Source organism: Lepidochelys kempii, chromosome 6, assembly GCF_965140265.1.
Source record: "Lepidochelys kempii isolate rLepKem1 chromosome 6, rLepKem1.hap2, whole genome shotgun sequence".
Lineage (NCBI taxonomy): Eukaryota > Metazoa > Chordata > Testudines > Cheloniidae > Lepidochelys > Lepidochelys kempii.
The window spans coordinates 127,031,141-127,054,390 of NC_133261.1; the positions used below are offsets into that span (position 1 = coordinate 127,031,141).

Below are 23,250 nucleotides of genomic sequence, written 5' to 3' on the forward strand. Positions count from 1 at the left end.
GCTGCACACACTGGGTGGATGTATGCTTGTATGGAAGGGGAGACAGTTTATAGGAAAAAAAGAATGGAATCTGGATTATTTCCACAGGGGCATGACCACACGCTGAGCCAGTTTAAGTGAACCTAGGTGAGTGACACTAAGCTGGTGTTTCACACAGAGCTCCCATGCAGCAACCGGGAATTTGGAGTCTCATCCTGGAAAGGCTGAGCACGTGCCCCCACAAGAGAGGAGATCTGCCTTTTTCTGGGAGACAAAAGCGTCTGCCGGAGATGGGGAGGTGAACTTGGAACCCTTTGCTTCCTGGTACCTTTTACTGATGGCAGACTGGTCATTTCCTCCTGGGCTGGACTTTCTACTCTAGTTCCATTATGTGTCCCTGGGATTTTGGAACAGGGGCAAGACAGATTCTCTCCTCCTCTCAATCCTTGCTCATAGATCCAAGAATTTATCCTCCGTTTCCAAAGCCTTTGACAGTGTCGAGTAGCTGAGCCAAATCACCAGCTTCTTCCAGAGGCAGACGCTAGGATGTGGCTGACAATACCCTCTCACCTCCAGGAGGCAGCAGCTGCGGCTTTTCATGCTTGACTCCATTTTTACGTTTAGGAGGGGCTGAGGGAGAAACAAGGGGGTGGGGGGTGGAATGAGGATGACAACTGGCCTTCCCTGTACAGACTGAACCTTCAGCTTCCCTGCAGTGGGATATAGTCACCATCCTCTGAAGGAGGTAGGTTCTAAACATTTACAACCCACTGTGCCCTGTGTACTGGTGATTTGCACCTGTACAGATGTGCTGCACTGGCAAAAAGATAAGCTGTATTGGTGTAAACCTAAGCTGATAACATCCCAAAGTAAACTGTATCAGCATAAACTCTGGGCAGCATGTCCCCATTAGGGGGTTGCAGCAGCTAACTACATCAGTGGAAATTTCCTTAAAGTAGACAGGGGCTTAGAGAGGGTCCTGGGAAAGCTGAGGTTCTGAAAGGCCTCTTTCCCTTTCACACCGTCACAAAAGCTGCTATTGAAACCAGCAGCCTCGTTTAATACATTGGGGAGAAATCTGTGGTTTACTGTTAGTTTGGAAAGTTCCCTAAACCAACATCATACCCCAAACACATTTGGTTCTGTCATTAGGAGCAGGAGAGTAAGCTTGTGAAAAAGACCCCCCCCCCAACACTGCTACTTTAAAAAGCAAACAGACAATATTTGAAACAAATCCAAAATTTTATTTCATACACATACATTGATCACATGGGATGAGTGTGTGCACTATATCACAACTTCAAGTTTCCCTGTTTAAAAAAAAAACAAGAACAAAAAGCGAAACAAAAAACCCCACTGACATTTACACTGACCCTCTTCCTGAGGACAGATCACTTCTTGTGTAGGTGGATGCATCCACCTATCTGGCTGACATGATATAATGTACATGTTGCAACTCACCACTGCTATAAACAAAGTTTGTAAGGCTGGGGTGGGGGAGGGATCAGGTGCCCGCACACAGATATTTTTATTGAAAAGACCTTCAGTATGTCAAAAAAATTATGTTGAATATACAGAATCAATATATTTTCAATATTGAAATACTAATTTTACTTTTTTATGGGGGAAAATTTTCGTGGTAGGTAAAATTTCTACTTTGCTAATGAAAGCGGGTCTGTGTAAATATAAATACTAGGGTGAGATTTTCTGGTTGCCTCCCCAGTTTTAAAAAAAAAAAAAATATCAGAACTATAACAAAAAAAGAGACAATGAATGTTTTGGTGTAATTTAAAAATCTCCTTATATTCATTTCATGTAGCATTCTTCTAAAGAATTTAAGCTGTAAAATATGTAAGTCATTAAAAAGTTATGACAAAACTTCATGACAAGATTGGAGTACTGTTCCAGGATTAGTGAGATTTAGGGTCTTGGCTAATTAAGATATGCTTCATTGTCAGTTATAGTAGATCTTATTAAAAAAAACAGTTGCAATTTACATTGTTTTTACCACTACAAGTGAAAACAGCTGTAGAGTTACTCATTGGTCAAATGAAACCTAAGCTAGTCAAACATACAGTATAAAGATTGAAATACAGGATCTTGTATTTGAAAGCTAGCAAGGCAAGTCGTACACCATTTAGCTACTGGTTGTATTGTATAAATATTCCCAGATGCCGAGAATCAGAAAGAGAATCCACTGTTACAATAAGTGGTTTTTGCCACAGAAACCCTTCTGCCTGTACACAAGGATGTAAGTAGAAAAGTTAGTGTAAAAAAAAAAAAATTTCTACTTTGTTACAGGCTATACAGATTTTCTGACAGGTACCTTAAGACTCTGTCCTTTTAAATACAAAAATTTGAACTCATACCTGATTTGGAACTTCATATTAACAGGGTTGCCATGGATCTGGAATTATCCTAATTTTATAGTTGCTGGGTTTTTGAACAAAAATGAAAGTGTTCTAAGGGTTCAGAATAGCATGAAAAGCTAGAGCCGCTCTCAACCAGTGGCACAGAACCTTATGATCAGATCCTTTATTAATGAGGTTTAGGTTTGAGGCGTATCGGTGTCTTTGCAATCACAGCAGTCCCACTTCAGGCCAAAGGCCAGAACACAATTTTAACAGCAGTAGAAAGGCAAAGCTGACCTTGAGGAGATTCATGTTTTGAGTCATATACTGTAACCTGTCTCTCAGAACTCTTTATGGGGCCATTTCAGATGGCCTCAGCCTCTACCTGAAATATTAGGTATTTGTGGTGTTCAAATTGATATGTTTGAGCCTATGGGCTTGTCTTCTCACTCTCCATCTGGTTATGGCAAGTTTCCTAAAGCTTATTAAACAAATGTCAATTTCAGGCTACATGTAAGCAAAGCACTGGGTGCTGCCACCAGGACACCATTCTGACGGTTTGGCTTTGCCCTGATTGGCAGGGCTCATCCGATCGATTAGGGAGCCACTTCTACATCTTTCTTAATGCCTCATTATCTCGCTTGTAGGCTTATAAATGGAGGCACATCTGTAACAGCAGCTCAAAACATTACATGCACAAAGCAAGGAAGTTGCAAGCTTCCACCTTAAGCCGTGAGGGGTATGTTGTGTCAATATTCCATCCTGTAGTTGGGGGCTTTATTGAAAGATGCGCCTGATTTTCTTTACTCTCGTCTTGTTTCCTGCTGGGATGTTAAAGCGGTAAGAAATACATGGTGAGAGCTCAGAAAGGGCTGGATAGTTAGTGACTGGATAACAGGAGTCCAACATATTAACAAAAGTTTCAGGGGTTGATAGATCACCCTTAGTCCTTCACTATGGAGTCCTCTCACTATTATAACCATATGCACATTTGCCACCTGCATTTGCCATTGTTGGGGTACAGAGTACTATGGCCCTTCTGTTATTAAAAGCATTTTCTGAATAATCAGTGGGGGAAGAGGGGATTGAATTTAGCAGTCAGAGTCGATGGCAGAGGGAGTTTAGAGCCAACAGAGTTGGGAAAAGATACCCCTTGAGGGCAGCATAGCAGAAGCAGAGAATTGGGCAGGGGGTGGACAAGCTTGCAGTGCCTTCCAGCTGAAGCCCCCCGCTGAGTCAAGCCGTGCTTGGATCAGCCACTTAGTACAGTGGAGCAGCTGGCTTGCTGTGTGCTGGTTCTGTCACGCTGCTTAAGGGACATGGTTCAGAGAAGATGTGCTGCTGTGAAAAGTTAATACAGATAGAGGGATATTAAAAAAAAAAAAAATCAAGATATATGGGGAAAGAAGAGGCACCGAAGGGTATGGGACCAGAGAAAACTTGGTCAAAATAAATGTATATCATTTTTCTTCTTAGTTTTACCCTGTGACCTCCAGGGATCTGAGTGACCCTAAACTCCTGGTATAAACCATCCCAATTTCAGGAATAGGCTCCTCAATAGCTGGCAACCCTACATAACAGGAGAGGTATTTCAGGCACATCTAAGGCATTTGAGTAGTTTCTCTTTGCTGTCAGAACATCTTTTGTTTTTTCTCTACAGCTTTTCCACCAGCACGTGGCTCCAAACAATAGAAGTTTCTAAATGGAGTGAACACAGGGATATTTTCATGCACTATTACTTAAAAGTAGTCACAAAAATATGAAGCACCAATCACAACACCTGATTTACTTTTACTTGCAAAATTGAAGCTACCATATACAAGTGTGAGAAATCGTGGTAATAGGTTGCTAGAAACACAGACAGACAGCATTCACATGGCAGATGTGAAGTATCACTGACTAAGCCCTTGCTAAACGGTTTAGTTTGTTATCTTTTGAGGAATCCCATCCATCTCTGGGCTACCCTAATGCAAAAAAAACAAACAAGCACAAGACCGAACATGAATATAATAGTAATCTAGCCTGTTGTGATATTTGACAATTCAACTTAAATAAGAGTATTATTTGGAAAAACCCAACAATAATCATTCCAGTGAGGTTATACACAGCCTCAGCCTTTACCTTGCTCAGCTCAAGTGTCTTTTTTAAAGATGGGAACAATCAAACAAGGGTTTGTTTTTTGTTGGGGTTTTTTGGGAGCAGAAAAGTGACACGCTTAATCTTTACATATTTTTCTACCTCAGATCTTCAGCCTCACGATGTAGATCTTATGCCCCAAAAGGTGACCAGTTTCTTTAAACATGCACATCTCTGGAGCTTCCAGGCCTTGTTATTTTTTAAATTCCGTGGACTAGAAAGTTGTCCACGTTGCTAAAAACGCTACATCAGTGTTCAAAGCGGGCCAAGTGCATGTCAGGCTCATGGAGGGCTTACAGAATCGCACAGAAGAACTTCTTCTCTCTAAAGGGGTTTTCTGAAGCTGGCACCGGGGTCAGTAGAGGGTCTTCCTTGGCATGGGCTTCGCAGTATGCCATCAAGTCTGCCGCTGCTTTTGACACCTGAAAATAAATGCACACACTGTATAACTTGGATGAACTACACTGTCTGGAGCGCCTCCACTTCAGAGCACACAAAGGAGAGAGTACTTCAGCAGCACGGAATTAAAGGGTCTTATTTGGCCGAATGGAAGACTGAGAAGTTGCCTCAAGTTCCTACTTGCTCCTCCACTCTGCTCACTACCAATGGATGGACTTTCTAGCTAGACATTACAATAATCATAGCACTGTCCTGGTTCACTACTGGGCATTCACAGTATCCCTTAGGTAGAATGGAATAGGCTAGGAATCTGAAGTACTCCTGAACTATGAGATCCATTTTAAAATGGTGCAGAAAGAGGGGAAATCCCCCTTTAAACTGCATTACTCTTCTACTTAGAGAACAAACCCTTCTGAAGCAGCTGTAAGCATCAGCAAACTTCCGTGCAGTTGGGCTAACACTTTAACTGCAATGTAGACATACCCTAAGTGACTAGTGCCAAACACCTGCAGCTGGCCCATGCCAGCTGACTTCGGTTCAGGCTAAGGGGCTGTTTAATTGCAGTGTAGACGTTCTGGCTCAGGCTGCAGCCAAGCTCTGGGACCCTTCCACCTCCCAGGGTCACTAGAGCCTGGGCTCTAGCCCAAACTGGATGTCTACACTGCAATTAAGCAGCCCCAGCCCAAGTCAGCTGGCATGGACCAGCTGCGGGTGTCTATTTGTAGTGTAGACATAAAGGCCAAAGTGGAGATCCTCGCCCAGGCTTTATTCAGTCCTTACTCATGCAAGTGGAATTTGCCTGACGAAAGCCTGAGGGAAGACCTCCAACCAGAAAATATAATGCAAACTGAACTTCACCCTTCCTAGATGCTAGTGCTGTAACAACTGGAACTTCCATTGTTTTTCTTCCCAGTATGGAGTATTTGCATTTATCACGTCTACACTAGACACCATAAATCGATCCCAGATAGATCGATCACTACCCGCTGATCTGGCGGGTTGTGTAGACATGGCCTGAATGTTGAAGATCCTCTCCTGGCCTTATAAATGGGCTGGTCACCCCCTCAACACTGCACATGCACAAATTCAGTGTCCCAAACTTTCATCCGCTCCCTGGAGATTTCCCAATTTAGTCTAAACTTAAGAACAATCGATGTAAATCTTTGCACAAGCTTCCTTGTAGGCAGGGTGTTGCTATGGTTATTTTACCCTGCAAGACCTCCTGTCTCATCTCCTAGCTCTTGGATTCCACCAGTTATCTTCCAGGGTTGGAGGCTAGGGGGCCATCCACCTGATCTGACTAGGCCTCCGACTCCTAGAACCTGAAAAACCTACTACAGGGCCACTCTCCAGCCAACCCTCTACTGCTAGGAGCAGACACCAATATTCGCCCGTGTAATCAATTCTGAAGCCCAGTTTACTTTGTGTTTCAGGAGCCTGATGAGGTCAATAAGAGGTCAGGGCAGGCCAGCTGGGAGATTTGACCTAGTAAAGAAGATCACCTGATCAGATGGTAACTTCCACTTTCAGTATAAAGCGGAAGAATAAAACAGACCTGCATTTTTGCTGTAACATCTTTGATGTCCAAATCCGAAACAATTTCTACACAATAAAATACATTTTATCAACTATCTAAAACTTGTGTGGATTTCTTTTGATGGTTTTCATTTGCATCTCTTTCAGGCAATCCAGCCTTCTAGTTCTCTACCCCTCCCCCCCCACCACCACCACGCAGCCTCTCTTCAAGGCATTTAACAGCTAACACAAATCTATTAGCAAAGACTAAGAGAAAATCTATGCGGGCTGCAAATCTATATTTATCTCCGTTGAGTTACAGGCAGGCTTTTGATCCATCAATACCTTTGATCTGATTTGATCTTACCAAGAAAAAAAATTCACACACTGTGCAGGTCACACTAGACTGCAAATAGCTTGCAAAAATACATGCTACAATATTTATCCACGATTATAAATAAAAAAGGGATGTGGCAGGTCATCTTTATACCACGTCGACCCCTTCCAGTGGAGGGTTGTGGTTGCCACGGTAACAAATATTGGTGGATACAGTTATCTATTCAGAACAGGAAACTGGCTCAGTGGAAACTCTGGAGCAGCGAGGAGACATTACCAAGTGATGAAGTTCAGATATTGGTATGTCCCACTTGGGAATCAGCGACATTTGACTTGGAGCCAACTTGAACACAGTTTAAGCAGCAGAGTTACATTACGCCTTTCAAAACCTGCACGTATTTGGGGGACAAGATTCGGAATATATACCGGAGCATGAAAACCATGCAGTTGAATGCATCAGATTGGTACTTAAGCTGAAGAAGCAGCCGCCATAGATGCATAATTCTCCTTTTGTGCAGGCAGCTGTTTTTTTGGCACGCACCATTACGTGTCTGTGCCCACATTCAATACAGGCACCCAGTTTGGAATGCTGGCCTCTAAAAACCGAATCTGTCCATGATCACAATTGTAATGATTGTTTATAGTAGCATTCATCACGTGCTAGGGGCTTTCTGGACAAACCAAGAAGGGACAGCCCAATCCTGAGGAGCTCACCGTTTAAGGACAGAAGTTGGTAAATATTGGAGGGGCAGAGGCAGAATTGCGCCCATTTACTACAACTCAGATGAACGTTATAGGGGCTCATTATTCCAGTGTAGTAACGTACGGACCAGCACTAAGAGACCTATATGCAGCCAACGCAGAGGAAGACCTCCCCGAAAGGATCACTCTTTTCCCCCCCGCCCCATTGGGAAAAGAGACTTGAAAGGATAACTTTGCTTTTCATTTTGCTGCATTTCTCTAAGCAAGTCCAGGTAAACCACTGAGCCCAATTTCATGCATTAACATTATCTGAAGAACAAAGCGTCTGAAATACATTAAATGAGATGCTCAACTGTAGTCGTCTTCAAACAATACCAATTCATTGTGAAAGAGCATCTTCCCGTTTCCTAAAAGGCCATATAATTACCACTGGTTTAACTGAATTTCCTAAACCCTCTAGTTTGCCCATTGGGTACAGTTCATGGTCACACCAGCAAAGTATCCATCACTGAATAGGAAAGCTAGGAAACTTTCTTAATGTCACAGATTTGAAGACAGGAGGACCATTATGATCATCTAGTCTGACCTCCAAGAGAACACAGGCCAGAGATTTTTGCCCAGTGAGATTCCTGCATCTAGCCTGACATAATTTAGAAAAAACTATTCAGTCTAGATTTAAAGACTCAGTGATGGAGGATTTACCGCACCCCTTGCTCATCCATTCCAGCAGTTAATTACCCTGACCGTTAAAAACAAAACATTTGAAGTACACAAGTTCACACTGGAACTTCCAGCCATTGGATCATGCCTTTGTCCGCCAGATTAAAGAGCTCTCGAATATCAGATCTCTTCTCCCTAGGTAACTGTTGGCCACGATCAATTCCACTTAATGTTTTGTTCAATAAGCTAAATACACAGAGCTCTAGGGCTTGGGGGACACTCTAGACCTCAAATTTCCCGCTTGTGTTTTATAAGACGGGCTACATGGCTTCGGTAATCCTACCCGGCCTTAAAAATCTATGACTTGATAGGACTTGCAGAAGACTCGTCACAGGACCACGAAGAACACGCTAGTTACCCAGTGCTTCCAACCGGGCTTTACCTTTATTCGGTCAATGTTGGCCTCCATTTTCAGCTGTTCCACCAGCTTCCTGGCTTGCGCGACGCTGGCGGTGTTGTTGCTGGCCATCCGGGCGGCGGTCGCGCTTTTCAGATGTGCTGTGGGAACCAAGTGAGTTAAGGGTTCAGGGCGGCAGCCGTGTGAGTCTGTCTCCGCAAAAGGAACAGGAGGACTTGGGGCACCTTAGAGACGGACCAATTTATTAGAGCATGAGCTCTCCTGAGCTACAGCCCACAGTATGTCAGGGAACGAATAAACTGGGTTTGTCGCAAGTGCCGCAGTGCCATGGAATCTAATAAAGGGTGCCTGTGATTAACAGAGATGTCGGGGGGGGGGGGGGGGGTGTGAAGTTTAGTGTGGTCTCAATCCATTTTTTATATGGGTAAATGGCCTCAAAAGATGTAAAGCCTGGATGTAGTAACCTTGTCATGCTTCTCGCAATGTTCCTCCTCTTTGCAGGGTCTATAGCAGTTAGGAGTCAAAAGTGATAAGGGTCCCATAGCCAGAAGCGCTATTCCAGCACTGAGCAATGTTCTCTCATCACACCACTACACAGCAACGAAGTTAAATCTAGATTTGCCTGTTGGCGTTAGGTGAAAGAAGCAGGCCCACCATTTATATCCTTACTTGGACAGGGAAAGGGAAGGAGATCTGGGGTTGGAGGCAGACGGGAACATACTTTAGTTTTACAGCTCTGATGGGGCTGAGTCTCCAGTGCTGTAACCATCCATCACCTTGTTGTTCCCCATGGTAGATTTTTAAACTGCACTTAGCCTGCTCTTTAGGCTACTGCTGTTGCTCTGATGCAGACCAGCTGTAAAGCCAATGGTGTTTTCACTGTTGGCGTAATGCAGCAAGCTTTCTAGAGAGCAGATAGTTAAATCAGTAATTAGGATTTTCACTTCCAGGTGGGTAGGAGAGAGAAGTATCATTAATGGAGAAACTTTTCCCATTACCTTCCCAATCAGAACAACAGCGCTATAATTATGCGCGGAATGCAAGCAAGCATTTCCTCCAGTCCTGGAACAAAGTAGCATCTACTATAAAAGCCCCTCTCAGTTTCAACTTTACATGACAGCAAACGGATGTTTTCAACAAGGTCTCTAGTCGACAGCTTGAAGTGTCTTTCAAGCTGCCTGTAGCAGTAATATCAGTCATTATACTGTATTTAAATACCAAGCTTTACTATAAAATAATTAGGAAATACGCACCCGTGCAGTTAAGTAGTTGGCTGTAATATACCGATTTCTAGAGACAGACATGGTGCATTGGTCTAGCATTTCACTGTCCGCACAACAAGTGAGCATTTAGATGCAAAACAGGATATTGTCACTTCCTGTTTCTTTAGGGTTTCCTACAAAAGGATAACTGCAATCGTTCATTATGTTGCCAAGTCTACACGGTCTCTATAAAGCATGCTTTTTTAAGTTGGCTCTGCCTACACTGGTCAGAAAAACCAGTGTGTGCATCTTTCCAGCAAGGGCTCCATTTAAGCAGGATTAGTACTTTGCAAGCACAGACATGATCAATGTAAGACATGAGACACAGTTGAAGTACATTGGGCTATCCCAGGCGGAGCTAGGAGAATAAACGGACTTTTCAGATTTCTGGCAGTTCCGGGGTGGGGGGGGGGGGTGGGGGCGGGAAATTAGTTTGTGTCCAACTGAAACTTTTGGAGAATTGAAAGATTTTATTTCAGGTATTTTAATAAAATGAAGGGCTCAATTCATAAAAGCTGAGGAGGCAGCAGTAATGCACCCCCCATAGCCTTTAGCCTGGTGGTGAGAGCACTCACCTGGGATGTGAGAAAGCCAGGTTCGAATCTCTGCTCCTGCCCCCCCGAGGCGTGTGCCCAAAGCACCAGGCTATTGGCTATTCTGGGCTCTCTCTCAATCTCACAGGCTGAAGATGTTCCACTTTGTCCAAACAAACAGTCACTGGAGCAGGGATTGGAACCCAGATATCCCCCCCCGCTCCCAACTGGGGACAGTCAGGCGTTCTCACTCTTTCTCCCAGCCAATGACTATCCAAATATTTTATCATTTCTCCCTGGGCACATGTAAGAATTTCTGAGCTAGAAAGACCAAGCTAGAGTCAGCTCTGTATTCTCTATGGCCCATATTTTCCTTCAGAGAGATAACGAGTAAGGGGGCAGAGAGGCATTTCTTCAAAAAAACCCCCCCTCAAGGGATCTCCAACTGGCTCTGAAAACCGTCAGAAGGTCTAGTTTTGGCCATTTTAACCTGAGCCAGCTTAAAGGGAAGGATCCAAGGGTGGTCACCCTACAGCGCTTGTGTTAAATCCTTCAACTCAGGAACTCATCTTGGGGACTGCTCAGAGAAAACCAGAGCCTGACATGAAGCCACTGCAGTGCAGTTCCCATTTAGGCCTGTCAGCTTAGGATATGCTGGGGTAGCAACGAGGAGCAAGTGGCAAAGAAAGCTCATAGTGGGTTCTGGGAAGTGGGCAGGCGCAAGCCCACCCATGGCTAAATGACTCTCCACCAGCCTATGGGGACGATGCACTGAGTCCAGGACTCAGGCTGGTAGGTAGGATGTGTGTTTCAAGGAGACCTTGAACTCGAAGAAGAGCTCTCCACAAAAACCCCTCCTGATCCCCATGCCTTCTCCACACCCAATGTGCCCTTTGCACTTAGAATTAAGTAACAAAGTGTTTTACCAAAATGGTCTTCTCCGTGATTTGCTTCTCTAGTGAAAGGTCTGCTGATCTTCAGTAGTCAATACCTTTAAGTGGGGAAGGGGAAAAAAAAAAGAAAAAAAAAAAGAGAAAATTTATTAGACTGACACTTTACATTAGATCAAGGTCGTTGAATGACTGCAATGGTACAGACAGTACTTGGAAAGGAAGAAGTGTCAAAACATCATTCAGAGGCTCAGCAAGCTTTAAAACTCAGTTCAGAAAGGCAGAATGTACTGGGGGGGTGGGGTTATTCCAAGATGCTTGGAGAGATGACGTATTGATTTTTAGTCTATTCACTTTTCCGTACTGCAACAGGGGTGAGACTAGGAGGGCGGAGTTTCAGGATTTCTGACAGAAATTCCTTCCACTTGTCTCATTCCTCATATAAACAGGCCCGGTCTAGTCATAAGCATCAGAGGATGACTGATAGGTACACAGACCGATCAAATACTGATTCCAATTCACTACACTAGGAAGAAAGTTACACTACGTTTACCTTATTTACAAGACTTTTTAATTCACTTGGGTCAGGAATGGACTGAGAAATGTTTCAAGAGGAAAAAACCATTTAACAATGAAGGAGATCTGTCATTACATGTGCATTTAATTTATATTACATAGAATACATGAGGGTGATATGGTATAACATTGTCAGTGGCCCTCAGTTGGAAAAGCCAAACTGGACAGTCTCTATGTAAAAGAATAAATGGACACAAATCAGATGTCAAGAACTATAACATTCATAAACCAGTTGGAGAACACTTCAATCTCTCTGGTTACTCGATTACAGACCTAAAAGTCGCAATATTACAACAAAAAGACTTCAAAAACAGACTCCAACGAGAGACTGCTGAATTGGAATTAATTTGCAAACTGGATACAATTAAGTTAGTCTTGAATAGAGACTGGGAGTGGATGGCTCATTACACAAACTATTCCCCCCCCCCCCAATGCTCCTCAAACGTTCTTTTTAACTGCTGGAAATGGCCCACCTTAATTATCACTACAAAAAGTTCTCTCCCCCCCGCCCCCCGCTCTCCTGCTGGTAATAGCTCATCTTAAGTGATCACTCATTACAGTGTGTATAACACCCATTTTTTCATGTTCTGTGTGTATATAAATCGCCTCACTGTATTTTCCACTGAATGCATCCGATGAAGTGAGCTGTAGCTCACGAAAGCTTATGCTCAAATAAATTGGTTAGTCTAAGGTGCCACAAGTCCTCCTTTTCTTCCTGCATAGCTCAGTTATTATGCAACCACACCACATTCCTGCTATTAGAACTGTAATATCATGCTACAGCACCCCTTCATGTATTCTATTTTATATAGATTGTGTGATATGCACACAGATTATATAGACAAACACGGAGCTGTATAAGGAAATTATAAGACGACATTTTAAGAAGCAAGCTAGAGTTCTGAGATTTAAGATAAGTTGTTAAGCCTCTTCAGACAATACTTTATACATAACTACAACAGCAGTTGACCTCTTCCTCACTGAATTGCAGAGTGCATTAAATTCTATTAGATCTGTAGCTGAAAGATGGTTTGTTGGAGATCTGCTTGGAGAAGCAAGCCCTTTAGGGACCAGTGCACCCACAATTTCACTGCTTCTTGCCAACCCCTGGAGCAAGCACTGTTTACAGTTTACCTCCTGTTGATTTAGGAGCCTGGAATGCTGGAAGGAGTTCACTGGGTTAGAGTCTGCCTTTCATACAGATGTCCGCATTTACACTAGCTAATCTACATGTAAACTGACAAACTTGTTGCTTTGTGGTTAGCAGTGAACCGCTGTGACAGAGAAATACAGACAAGAGCTGGAAGAAAACAAGATAGCTTTCCTGTGCAGCTCTCTGCATGGTTCAGAGTACAGGGTAAGTTCATTTCAACTTTAGACTTGCTCCTCCTTACACACCTGGAGCTATTTCAGAGAAGTAAATGTTTGACCAAGATCAATACATGCATGATAAAATGAACTAATTGGCTACAGATGTGTCTCCAAGTGCCATTCTCTACAGTGCAGGCTTTTTTAAGCCAGTGAAGACAGACTGGGACCTAGTTTGGGTAAATTTGCCCAGTTTCATTGTGAAAAGCTTTTCAGCAGCTGCTAACATTTGAATGCGGTGTTCCCTAGCGGAACCTGGTGGGAGGAGCGATTCCTGTCTACCCCACAGGGAAGACCAAGTCATTTCTACTGCAGTTGCATCTCGAGGTCCCAGCTAAGCTCAGGCTCCCCTTGTTCCAGATCCTGTCCAAACATGCAGCAGCAGGGTGGCCAAATTTCTAATGTCCGAAAACCAGGCCCTCCCCAGCCCATGTCTTGCCCCCAAAGCCCCACTCACCCCTCTCCTGAGGTCCCACCCCTCTCCCCGCCTCACCTCCAGCATGAATAGCCCCAAGGGACTTGTGAACCCCAGCTCCAGCAGGCTGCCAGGGAGTAAAGGTCAGAAGAGCCCTGCAGCCACACAGGAGCAGCCCCCTCCCCCTCCGCTGCCCACCCCAGAGCACAGCCAGAAAAAGCACCTGGCTGGCAGGGCAGCTCGCCTCTCTCCCTCCTGGGGAACGATCCCTGCCCGCTGAGAGCTCCTTACCCCACTCGCCATGGGCCCTGCACTCTGGCCTCTGCTGCCACCCTGCAAACCATGCTCCTCAAAGGGGCTGCCTGCGGCCCGAGCTGGTGCCTGGCGTCCTGCTGCAGGACTTGCTGCTTCAGGGCTGGGCAACAGGCTGCCACTATTCCCCTCCCCCAGTAACCAGACTTTTAGTGTCCGGTCAGTACAGCTGACTGGACGCTGTCAGGTTTCCTTTTCAAGGGGTCTTTCTGGTCAAAAACCGGACAACTCTAAGCAGGAGGCACTTCCTAGCCCAGTGAATTTACAGTCTGAAGACACAGAGGTAGGAGGAAAAAACAGAGGCACAGAGCCAGAAAGTGACTTGCCCAAGGTCATACAGCAGGTCAGCGGCAGAGTTGAAGTCAGGTCTGCTGACTCCCAGTCCAGTGATCAAGCCACTACACCTCACTACCTCAAGTGCCCTGAGAGCCACAGATGAAAAGTGTTCCTGTACATACAGAGCATTATTACAGCATTTCCTTCACAGTGAAACGGGACAGTTAGGGTTGCAAAACAGTTTCCGCTACAACCCAACTAGCTCAGAGCCCTGAAGAATTCACCTGGTGGGGTGATGTTCTCCACAGACACTTGGTCTTTGCTCAAAGGGATTTTTTTAGAAAGTCCCTTTCACCATTTTTGAGTTGGGATGGGACATATTTCCTTTCCACACCATGAAAAACCTAGACATTCCCCCCTCCCCATAATTTAAAGAAGGGGAAAGGAGATTTGGCATGTAAATAGTCTTCATTGGGAAGCAAGCCCATAGGCAGAGATCACATCGCAGGGGGGGCCACAAAAGGCAGGCAGGTTTGATAAATCAGGCAAGTAAAACAAGCAGAAAAGCACCCTTGCCTGTATTGTCTACAGGCTGGGGACAGAACTAGAGGGAAAAATCCCTTTGCCTATGCTATCCCTTAGGGAGACCTGTACAGTCTCCCCTACTCACAGGGTGATCACTCTGTGACATCAGTCCCCTCCAGAGCTACAGTTTCCCCTTACCAGGGCAGCCTCCTCCCTTTATATCCAGGTCCCCTTTGATTATTAACTGCAGCTGGAGGACCCTCCATCCAGGTCTGATGCTTCTGGCAGGTGTTCCTGATTTAACTCCTTGTCTCCAGGTCAGATCATTAACCCCTTGCTGCCCTCACCTGAGGCGGAGCTGGTGTACCTCACCACAGTCCATAGCTAGGTACGGGATGGGGAAGAAAGGAATTAACATTTGAAGACTGCAGAGTGTACACAGACAGCAGAAAGCATTAGCAAGTCTGACAGCTCGCACTTTGAGACACACGCTCTGGAAAGTGCAAACTACTGAGAATGTGCAATAGCCACTGACTGGCGCCAGCTTGCTCTACCTTTGAATGTCTTTTCTCATTATTTTCCCCCTTTTTACCCCTTTCCTACCAGGAGCAGCCCCCAAAGTGGAGAGTCCAGGGGGTGCAGACATGCATGATCGTAAAGTTAAAGTACCTTTGTGTTTGCAAGATTGGGGGCTGCTGTCGCAAAGTCAATCAGAAAAAAATGAAGGGACCATGTTAGTTCAATTTTCCACAGCCGTGCTCATTTAGCTGTGTTGCATTTTTATTTTTCCCTCCTCCCTTCTGAAATATGCACACGAGCATGTTACTGTTTATGTTGGTAAAGTGAAGAGCCTGACTTTGCGATGCTCTGACTGGTTTCCCTAAGAAAACAGCAACGTTAGAGGGCCGAACCCTGCTCACCATTCTCTCTGAATAGCCCCATTGGATTCAGGGCGGTTACACATGCGAAGGTGAGTAGGATTTGCTGTAGAAGGTGGTTTTTAGCTCTGTTATCTGAAAAGGGTCATAGCTCAGTGATCAAGGAGACATCAGAAGTAAAAAAAGAGTGACAGAAAATCAATGCCTTTCGTACGCTATTCAAGAGCTGTTCACCATGCATGAATGCCATTTCTCATTTGAGGACATATGAAAAAAGGCCTTGCCGTTGAGCTAAAGCTCCCGTCTCCGCCTCCATCATTCCCCCTGGATCCTTCCATTTAAAATGCAGGCAGACCCCCGCTGGCTCCAGGAGGCTCAGCACTGGCTCAGCTGCCGGGAGAGGCTCCGAGGAATCCCAGGAAATGATGGCCAACCAGAGAGTGGGGCTGATAGGGAGGTTGGGGATAGGAAATGCCCAGACCTATGACATGGATAAGGGATGGTGACACCTCAGGCAGAAACAGGGATTAACGTCGACTTGAAACTAAACAACATGGTTCATTTTGATTCTCTTGGCTGAAAATTCCAGACATCAACTTTTCCCAATAGAAAACTTTTATTTCAAAGAAACCCCATTTCCCAATGGGAAAATGTTTAGTTTGAAATTTTTCTTCCAGCCCCAATTGTAAATTGCAGGACTGGGGCCTCTGATAGGACACGAACATGAGCATTTACCTTAACATATTAATATTTGATATTTCCAGATAGAAAATATTCCTAAAGAACAGAACAAATATAAAATTGTGTTTTTCTTTGAGACCATTACTGACATGCCTTTCAAAGTGTATGATTAGAGATGAAATTAAAAACTTATCAGTTGGTAGAAAGGTACTTCTGAGCAGAGGCTATGAATCAGAGACTGGGGCAGAGAAGGAGAATTGCAAAGAAGTTATGTGAAAGAGCGCCCTGCTGCAGGGAGCAAAATTGTGACCTGAATTAAAAGCAAAAAGAAAAATCCACTATCTACATTCCTGGGATCTCCCAAAGCTAGCAGTGACCCTATTCCTCAATAAGGAAAATTTAAAAATTTTGCAGTGAGTGATGCTTTCGTTCACTTTTTCCTTATCAAGTATGAGTGTGTGAAAGCAGGGTGTTATATGCAATTCCCATCTTTTGCTCTTATCAAAGCTTCCTTTCTGCTTAGCTAGAGATTTACAGTTTGAAACAGCACCATCCTTGGCCATGGAAGACTCTGAATGTAGCTGAAATGATATTGCTCTGATCCTCAGGGTGGCACTCAGAAGGTCCACAGCCTTCATGTGCTATGTAGCAGGGGCTCCTTCTGCTGGGGACGTGCTGCCCAAACTACTCTCCACGGCTCTGTGGCATGTGGACTGCAGGCCAAGTAAGTAAGCCCACAAGTGAGGAAGCGTGAGGTGTAAACTACTTGCAATATTGTCATTTGGCCACTAGATGTCTCTGTATGGTGTACCGGGATTCAGCCAGGGTGCAGTCCCTGGTAAGTAGAGGAGACACAGCTAGAGCTCAAGCTGTGTGGAAGCCCATGTGTGTGTCTGTAGTTTGCAGTTGCCTTGCTCAATAAATGCATCCTGCTGAAGATGGACTATGACTCTGTGTATCTCGCCTAGAAGATTTTGGGGTGGTGCAGCAGCTAAGGAAGAAACTGCAGCTCCGAACCTCTGCACCAATTACTTCCCAGGGTGAAACTCCATCAAACACAGCACATTTACTGAAGTTGTGCACAGGGGCTAGGATTTTTCCCTCAGTAATTCATCTTCACAGCAGATTTTTAAGATTATAAATTTTGAAGTGCTGATCATATACTACCCACCGTGTTCAAATACCCATCTTTTCAACCACAATTTTAAATGCACGCTTTTCATCTTATACGACGTTGATTTAAATTGCTATTTTGACAATACCAACTCTACTTTTGCAAAGCTTTTAATTCTTCTCAGTTCAGTTTCACTGTGGAGCTTTTCTGAATGTAAGTTTGTACATTATTTTCAAACCAACCAACCACACAACTACGCACGAGCATACACCTCCAGGAAACCGTGGACAATCTTTGGTCAATAATAAGTTCAGATACAAGAGCGCTCAATGAAATTAAAAAGAAACAAAGCACAGCTGGAGAAAAGAAATGCTTTTTTACACAATGCATAATTACCCTGTGGAACTCATTATTGCTAGATATTGAGAGCAAGAGCTTAGCTGATTGAAAAAGGATAGACATTTATACAGATAACAAGAGCATCTACAGTCATATTAGACAAAGGAAAAAGCGTATAAAAAGGGCTATAAACCTCAGGTTCCAAAGAATATGCCAACACTCATGAGTGTTTGGAAGAAACTTCTCCTATTATCAGGTTATTGCATAATTATTGCATAATTATCCACTTAAGATTTTTGGCACTTTCCTCTGAAACATCTGGTGCTGGCCGCTTTCAGAGACAGGATGTTGAACTAGCTGGATGATTGGTAAGATCCAAAGATGGTCCAAATACAGTGGTATGTCAGCTGCCATTGGGTGGATTTGTGCAGAAACAATAACACAGAGATTATTATTGCAGAATATGTGTGCATGCGTGTATAGTTAGGTATCCTATTTGTGTTACTGGGATTTCCCAGTATCACTTTCCTGCTTTTTTGTTAGACAATACACGCCACCCATTATCTCGAATAAGATTCTCATAGCACAGATGTAGTAATTATGCAGGACAACATTTTCCAGTGGTAAATTGGAACCAATTTAATCAGAGCCAAAGGGAAGTCAAGAGAAAATCCAAGACCAATAGTCTACCTGAATCTTAAGAAAACATACTAAGAAGCAACTTAACTTTACAGCAGTTCCTGAATCCCAATGAGGAATGAACTTTTTTAATATCTAATATAAATAAGAAAACCACACTAAAATATAGCAATATCCATTCTATAACAAAGAAAGGAATTTTTCTTCTTTGCAGGGAAAAGAAACCTTTTAGTGAAATTCACAATGGAATACAGACAGCCTCTTCTATCTGCAGCTTAATGATGCACATGTTTCGGATAATGGGGTTCTTGCCTTGGAGACCGCAGGTTAATGAGTAAGGATACTGTTTATTTCCATGATAATGATGTTTATAAAGTATAGTATATAGGTACTATGTCCCTGGGGTATTACACTTCAGTTACAGCTGTGTATTTCTCACGATTGTTTTGTTCCTTATCCTGTGTACACAGGGACTGTGGATTATTTATGGCATTTTGTAATGGGCTGGATTCATCTGACAAGCAAAACACAAGAAACTCAGACACTTCTCCAGGCCCTAAAACTTTCCAGCTGGGTTAGCCTCCCCAGTGCCTACACTCAGAAGAGCTAACCGACTTGTCTGAATTTCCCAGTTTTTAAAAAATAAATAAGAGTGCTTTGTATACTTGAGCAACATTTTCCTCTTTGATGCTTTTTTGGCTCCAGAACTGCAGACTGGCCACTTGTGTTCAGAGGAAAAATACTTCCATTTGAACAGAAAAACTAAGACCTTCCCCCCTAAGAACTATGGTAACTGGAGATCCTAGGCCAGGCTTTATTCATCTGAATCCCGTGTTTCTGAATTTATTTCATGCCGTACTTTAGAGTTCAAAAATACATGGAATTTAAAATGGTGCTGTCTACCAAAAACACCTTTCATGTTGTTCATTATTCTCAGGATAACACCCTTATTTGGCCATTTACACTTGTTGCCTTCAAATTTAAAAATTACATTAACATTTTGTCATTGCCCTTTAAAGCCCCGATCCTGCAAATAAGCCATGCGGAGCCCTACAGGAGTCAGTGGGCCTTAGCCCAGGTGAACGGGTCCACCTGCATGGATCCCCTAGGTCCTGACCTAGGTCTACCCAGAGGGTGCTCGACCCCCCCTTGACCTCTGCCCTAGGCCTGCCCCCACTCCACCCCTTCCTACAAGCCCCTACCCCTGCCCTGCCTCTTCCTGCCCCTGCTCCGCTCAGACCCTGCCTCCACCTCCCCCCCTCCCCACAAGGCCCCTCCCCTGCCCCACCTCTTCCTGTCCCCGCTCCACCCCCTCCCTGCTCCCACCCCTGAGTGAACCTGTCCCTGTTTCAGTCCTCCCTCTCCCTCCAAGCACCTCCTGCACGCCACAGAACAGCTGATTGCAGCGGGCGGGAGGCGCTGGGAGGGAGGGAGAGGAGTTGACCAGCGGGGTGCCGACAGGCGGGAGGCGCTGGCAGGGAGGAGGGGAGCTCGCCTTGCTAATTTTTTTCTACACCCATGGAGTCGGCGTCTCTGATGGATCCTATTGCAGGATCATGACCCAATGCTTCAATTCAGCAAGGAACTTAAGCCCACGACATCATTGGCAATACTCACATGTTTAGAGTTACGTATGTACTTAAACTTAGACTCTGACCCAGCAAGTTCTTAGAACTTGGAGAGCGTTTTACCTATGGGACGTGATGATTCGGGCAGCTTTCAGGGTGAACATTAAACACAGGGGCCCATCACTTACTCTGTTTATCCATCTTTGCTACGTAAGTGTTCAGTGGATCAAGCAGTTGTCCGTTTGGAAGTGCCTTGGCTTGATTCTCTCTTCCTCAGAAGACATTTGTACTCAGTCCATCATTTTAGGACTAACACAGAGAACCTATTTTCCCCCACAATTATTGTGAATTTTGTTCGTCTCTGCCTTTGTTTTGTACTGCACGGACGCCCCGTATCTTCACCCAGGTGAATGGTGGTTGTAGCCTAACGTGTCTTTTCCGAATGTTAATCAACACTATATTCCATCGTGTTCCTATGACTTCTTTCCAGTCCTGCTGCAGTCATTTAACTCATGCTAAATTTGGAAAATACCTTTTTCTAGAATGGCCCATGATGGTACCAACTAATGGGAACATACTGCATACACAGAACAGAAAGTCTAATTTCATTTTGATCCCAAACCACTGGAGACTTTTTTAAATCAATGGTAGATTAATTTACAAAGTTGCCTGCTACTCCCTATCCAATACAAGTCTGTAGAGTGTTAAGATTCACTGAGCTACTCTAGCTAATAAGAACCATGCCTTTCCCTGTATCTTCCCCTCTAGAAGAACTCAGCAATGGCAAAGAGAAATGTAAATGGGTCGTGAAGTCAATGGTGCTACGCTCATTTATATCAGTTGAGGATCAGGCCCATGTGAGGCCACCAAGTTTATAATCCGGTTTCACCAACTCCCCCGCCTCCAAGAGATGGTGCCACTTCCCTGGAGTGGGGAAGGCCACCACAGCCCACACTAGGCAGAGACCCAAGGGAATACATGCAGAAGGCAGGCCCCCAAGTGCCGAGACGCCATCTGCTTCTGTGCTCCCTCCAATCCCGCTGTAGCAATGGGGCCAGGGCTAGCAGTGACATTAACCTGCCTCCCGCTCAGCTCCCACCCATCACTCCTCTGTAGGCTCAGAGCTGCAGCCAGGTGACTTCATGGCACATTTTACAGCGCAAACCCTGCTGTTCTGACAGGTGAACATGCAACGTAGAGCAGTTATTCCTTTGACTCCTGCCCTCTTCCCCAGACCCGTAGAGCCAGATGTGCCCCAAATGAGGGCGGGGAGAGGCAGTTACCAGATGAAATGCTATCACACAGCTCCTTTTCCCCCTCCTCACAGGCTGGGAGAGCAGGCTCCCCTCCACACAGCATGAATGGGTGGGACCACATGGATCATGGGACTTGAAAGTGTCTTGGAACTGGTGAGGTTCAGACCGCGCCATATCCTGGGTACAGCCCAGAAAGGACAGGTGGCTTGGTCTCTCCCACCAAGGGACAATCACTCCAGATTGCCCTTCCTGCTCAGCACTCTGGGAGGATCTGTAGCATCCTTCCAGACAGGCCTAAGGCTGTTTCCTTTCTAGCTGATTGTTGGCCATGGGGTTATTTTTGTGGCTGAGGGTAAGTTATTCATTGTATGCAGGGGTGGGTCCTTGACAAACTTTGGCTTTATGAGTCAGCATTGGCACTCAGTTACCCTCTGGTCTGACACCTCCACTGCAACACGTAGATACACTCCAGATTTACACCTATGTAAATGGGTTCAATACCTGGCTCATACTGGATGAAGAGTCCAATAGAAACTAGGTTTGGAAGGTTTTCGCCCAGAATTCCAGGTTCCAGCCCGCATCTTCTAAGGACTGGCTCAGCTTACCCAGAAACCACCTCACCCCTTGTGATCAGGTCTACAGAGGAAGAAGCGCCCAATGGTTAGGGTGCCAGCAGGGTTCAATTTCCTACTCCTGTGTGATCCTGGCAAAGTTAATTAGAACCAGACTGATTGCAATGGGAGCGAGGAGCCTAGATGCTTTTAAAAATCTCACTAGGTCCCTGCCTGCAGCTTTCGGTGCCTAAATACCTTGGCAAACCTGGCCCTCAGACATTTCTGCACACAGAACTTTTCTATACACTGGAGGTGTTTATAGCAGCATAGCTTATTCCTGCAAGGAGGGATCCACACTCAGGGTTGTACGGGTACAACGATTTCGGTAATGGGGGAAAAACCTCCCTCCCCATTGAAATAGTTTAACCGGATATAGACCAGGCCCTGATCTCTCTGTGCCTCAGTTTCCCATCTGTAAAATGGGGATGTTACAATGTATTTAGCCTCCAGACAGTGTTAAGACTGTGAGCTACCTCAGCCATCCCACAACAGCCGCAGTCCACAGAAATAATGGCACTGTTACCCTCAAGAGGGAGTTGGTTGTTTTTTATTTTTATGTGTGTGTGTGTGTGAGAGAGAGAGAAAGAGAGAGAGAGAGCGCGCGCGAGCAAGTGCTTTCTCAGAAACTGCCCCCCACACCCTCCGGGATCAGGCGTGACCATGAAACTCGGTAACCTCACAGCAAAAAGCAAATCCCAGTTCCCAAGCCTAGTTCACAAAACGACCACAACCACCGCCCAAAGTCCGGTCCCTGCAGACCGGAGGTGAGAAAGGTAAAGATACCGGTGAGAGGACTGAGCCTAATGTTAGGGGGTGATGAGTCTAGTGCAAGAACACAGACCCACAGATCTGATAGGACAGCTGTAAATAAGTAACTATTTTTCCCCCCATCTACATAATTCCCCCCACTATTATCTCTCTCTGCCATGGGAATCCCTCAGGCTAAGCTGTGAAAGCTGGTTGGGGTATTTTTTTTCAGTATTATTGTTGCTTCTGAAAAGGTTTCCCTCTAAAATAAGCTGCTCATAGTTTGAAAACAATTTTTATTAACCCCACCTTCAACACCCTACACTGATCAAAATAATAAAGCCAGGGGCCAAATCTCCAGCAGGAGTAATTTGATGCAGTTCTATTCACTTCAACACAGCTGATGATCCAGCCCAAAGGTATGAAAGATTTAATGATGCCCAAGTGACACGTATTTCATTATTTTCTTAACAAAGGGAAAAAAAATGAAACATTAAAATCGGGCCGAGGGGTTTCCTTAACTGGAACAAAGGTTTTGATTCATAAATCATGGTTAGTGTTCATACACTTAAGGATGCTTTCTTTTTAATGCAGTCTGTATTTGTGTGTGATTTATGAGGCGGTCTTTCAATTTTGAAAAGCAGTTCACAAATTGGAGGGGAGCCAGCAAAAAAGAGTGGTAACGAGCGAGTTTCCATAGAAATGGGTTCATTATCATGCTAGCATCGGATACCTTCTGAGAGCAGGAGCGGGGGAGGGTC

The 23,250-nt window shown here is 44.7% G+C and overlaps 1 protein-coding gene across 4 annotated transcripts in view; it reads right to left on the reverse strand.

Moving 5' to 3' along the window:
• Positions 1-1,202: 1,202 nt before the first annotated feature.
• GNG2 (G protein subunit gamma 2) overlaps positions 1,203-23,250 on the reverse strand; it is a 94,967-nt gene continuing 72,919 nt past the window's right edge. For 2 of the 4 annotated variants that reach the window (XM_073350143.1, XM_073350144.1), the window contains exons 2-4: positions 11,218-11,282; positions 8,521-8,636; positions 1,203-4,888 (exon numbers count right to left, since the gene is read on the reverse strand). In XM_073350143.1, coding sequence (XP_073206244.1) covers positions 4,760-4,888; positions 8,521-8,607 — 216 coding nt within the window. In that variant the 5' untranslated portion in view covers positions 8,608-8,636; positions 11,218-11,282 and the 3' untranslated portion in view covers positions 1,203-4,759. Of the gene's footprint in view, positions 4,889-8,520; positions 8,637-9,217; positions 9,410-9,749; positions 9,894-11,217; positions 11,283-23,250 lie in introns of those variants that run through there. The other 2 variants (XM_073350145.1, XM_073350146.1) reach the window with 2 other exon arrangements.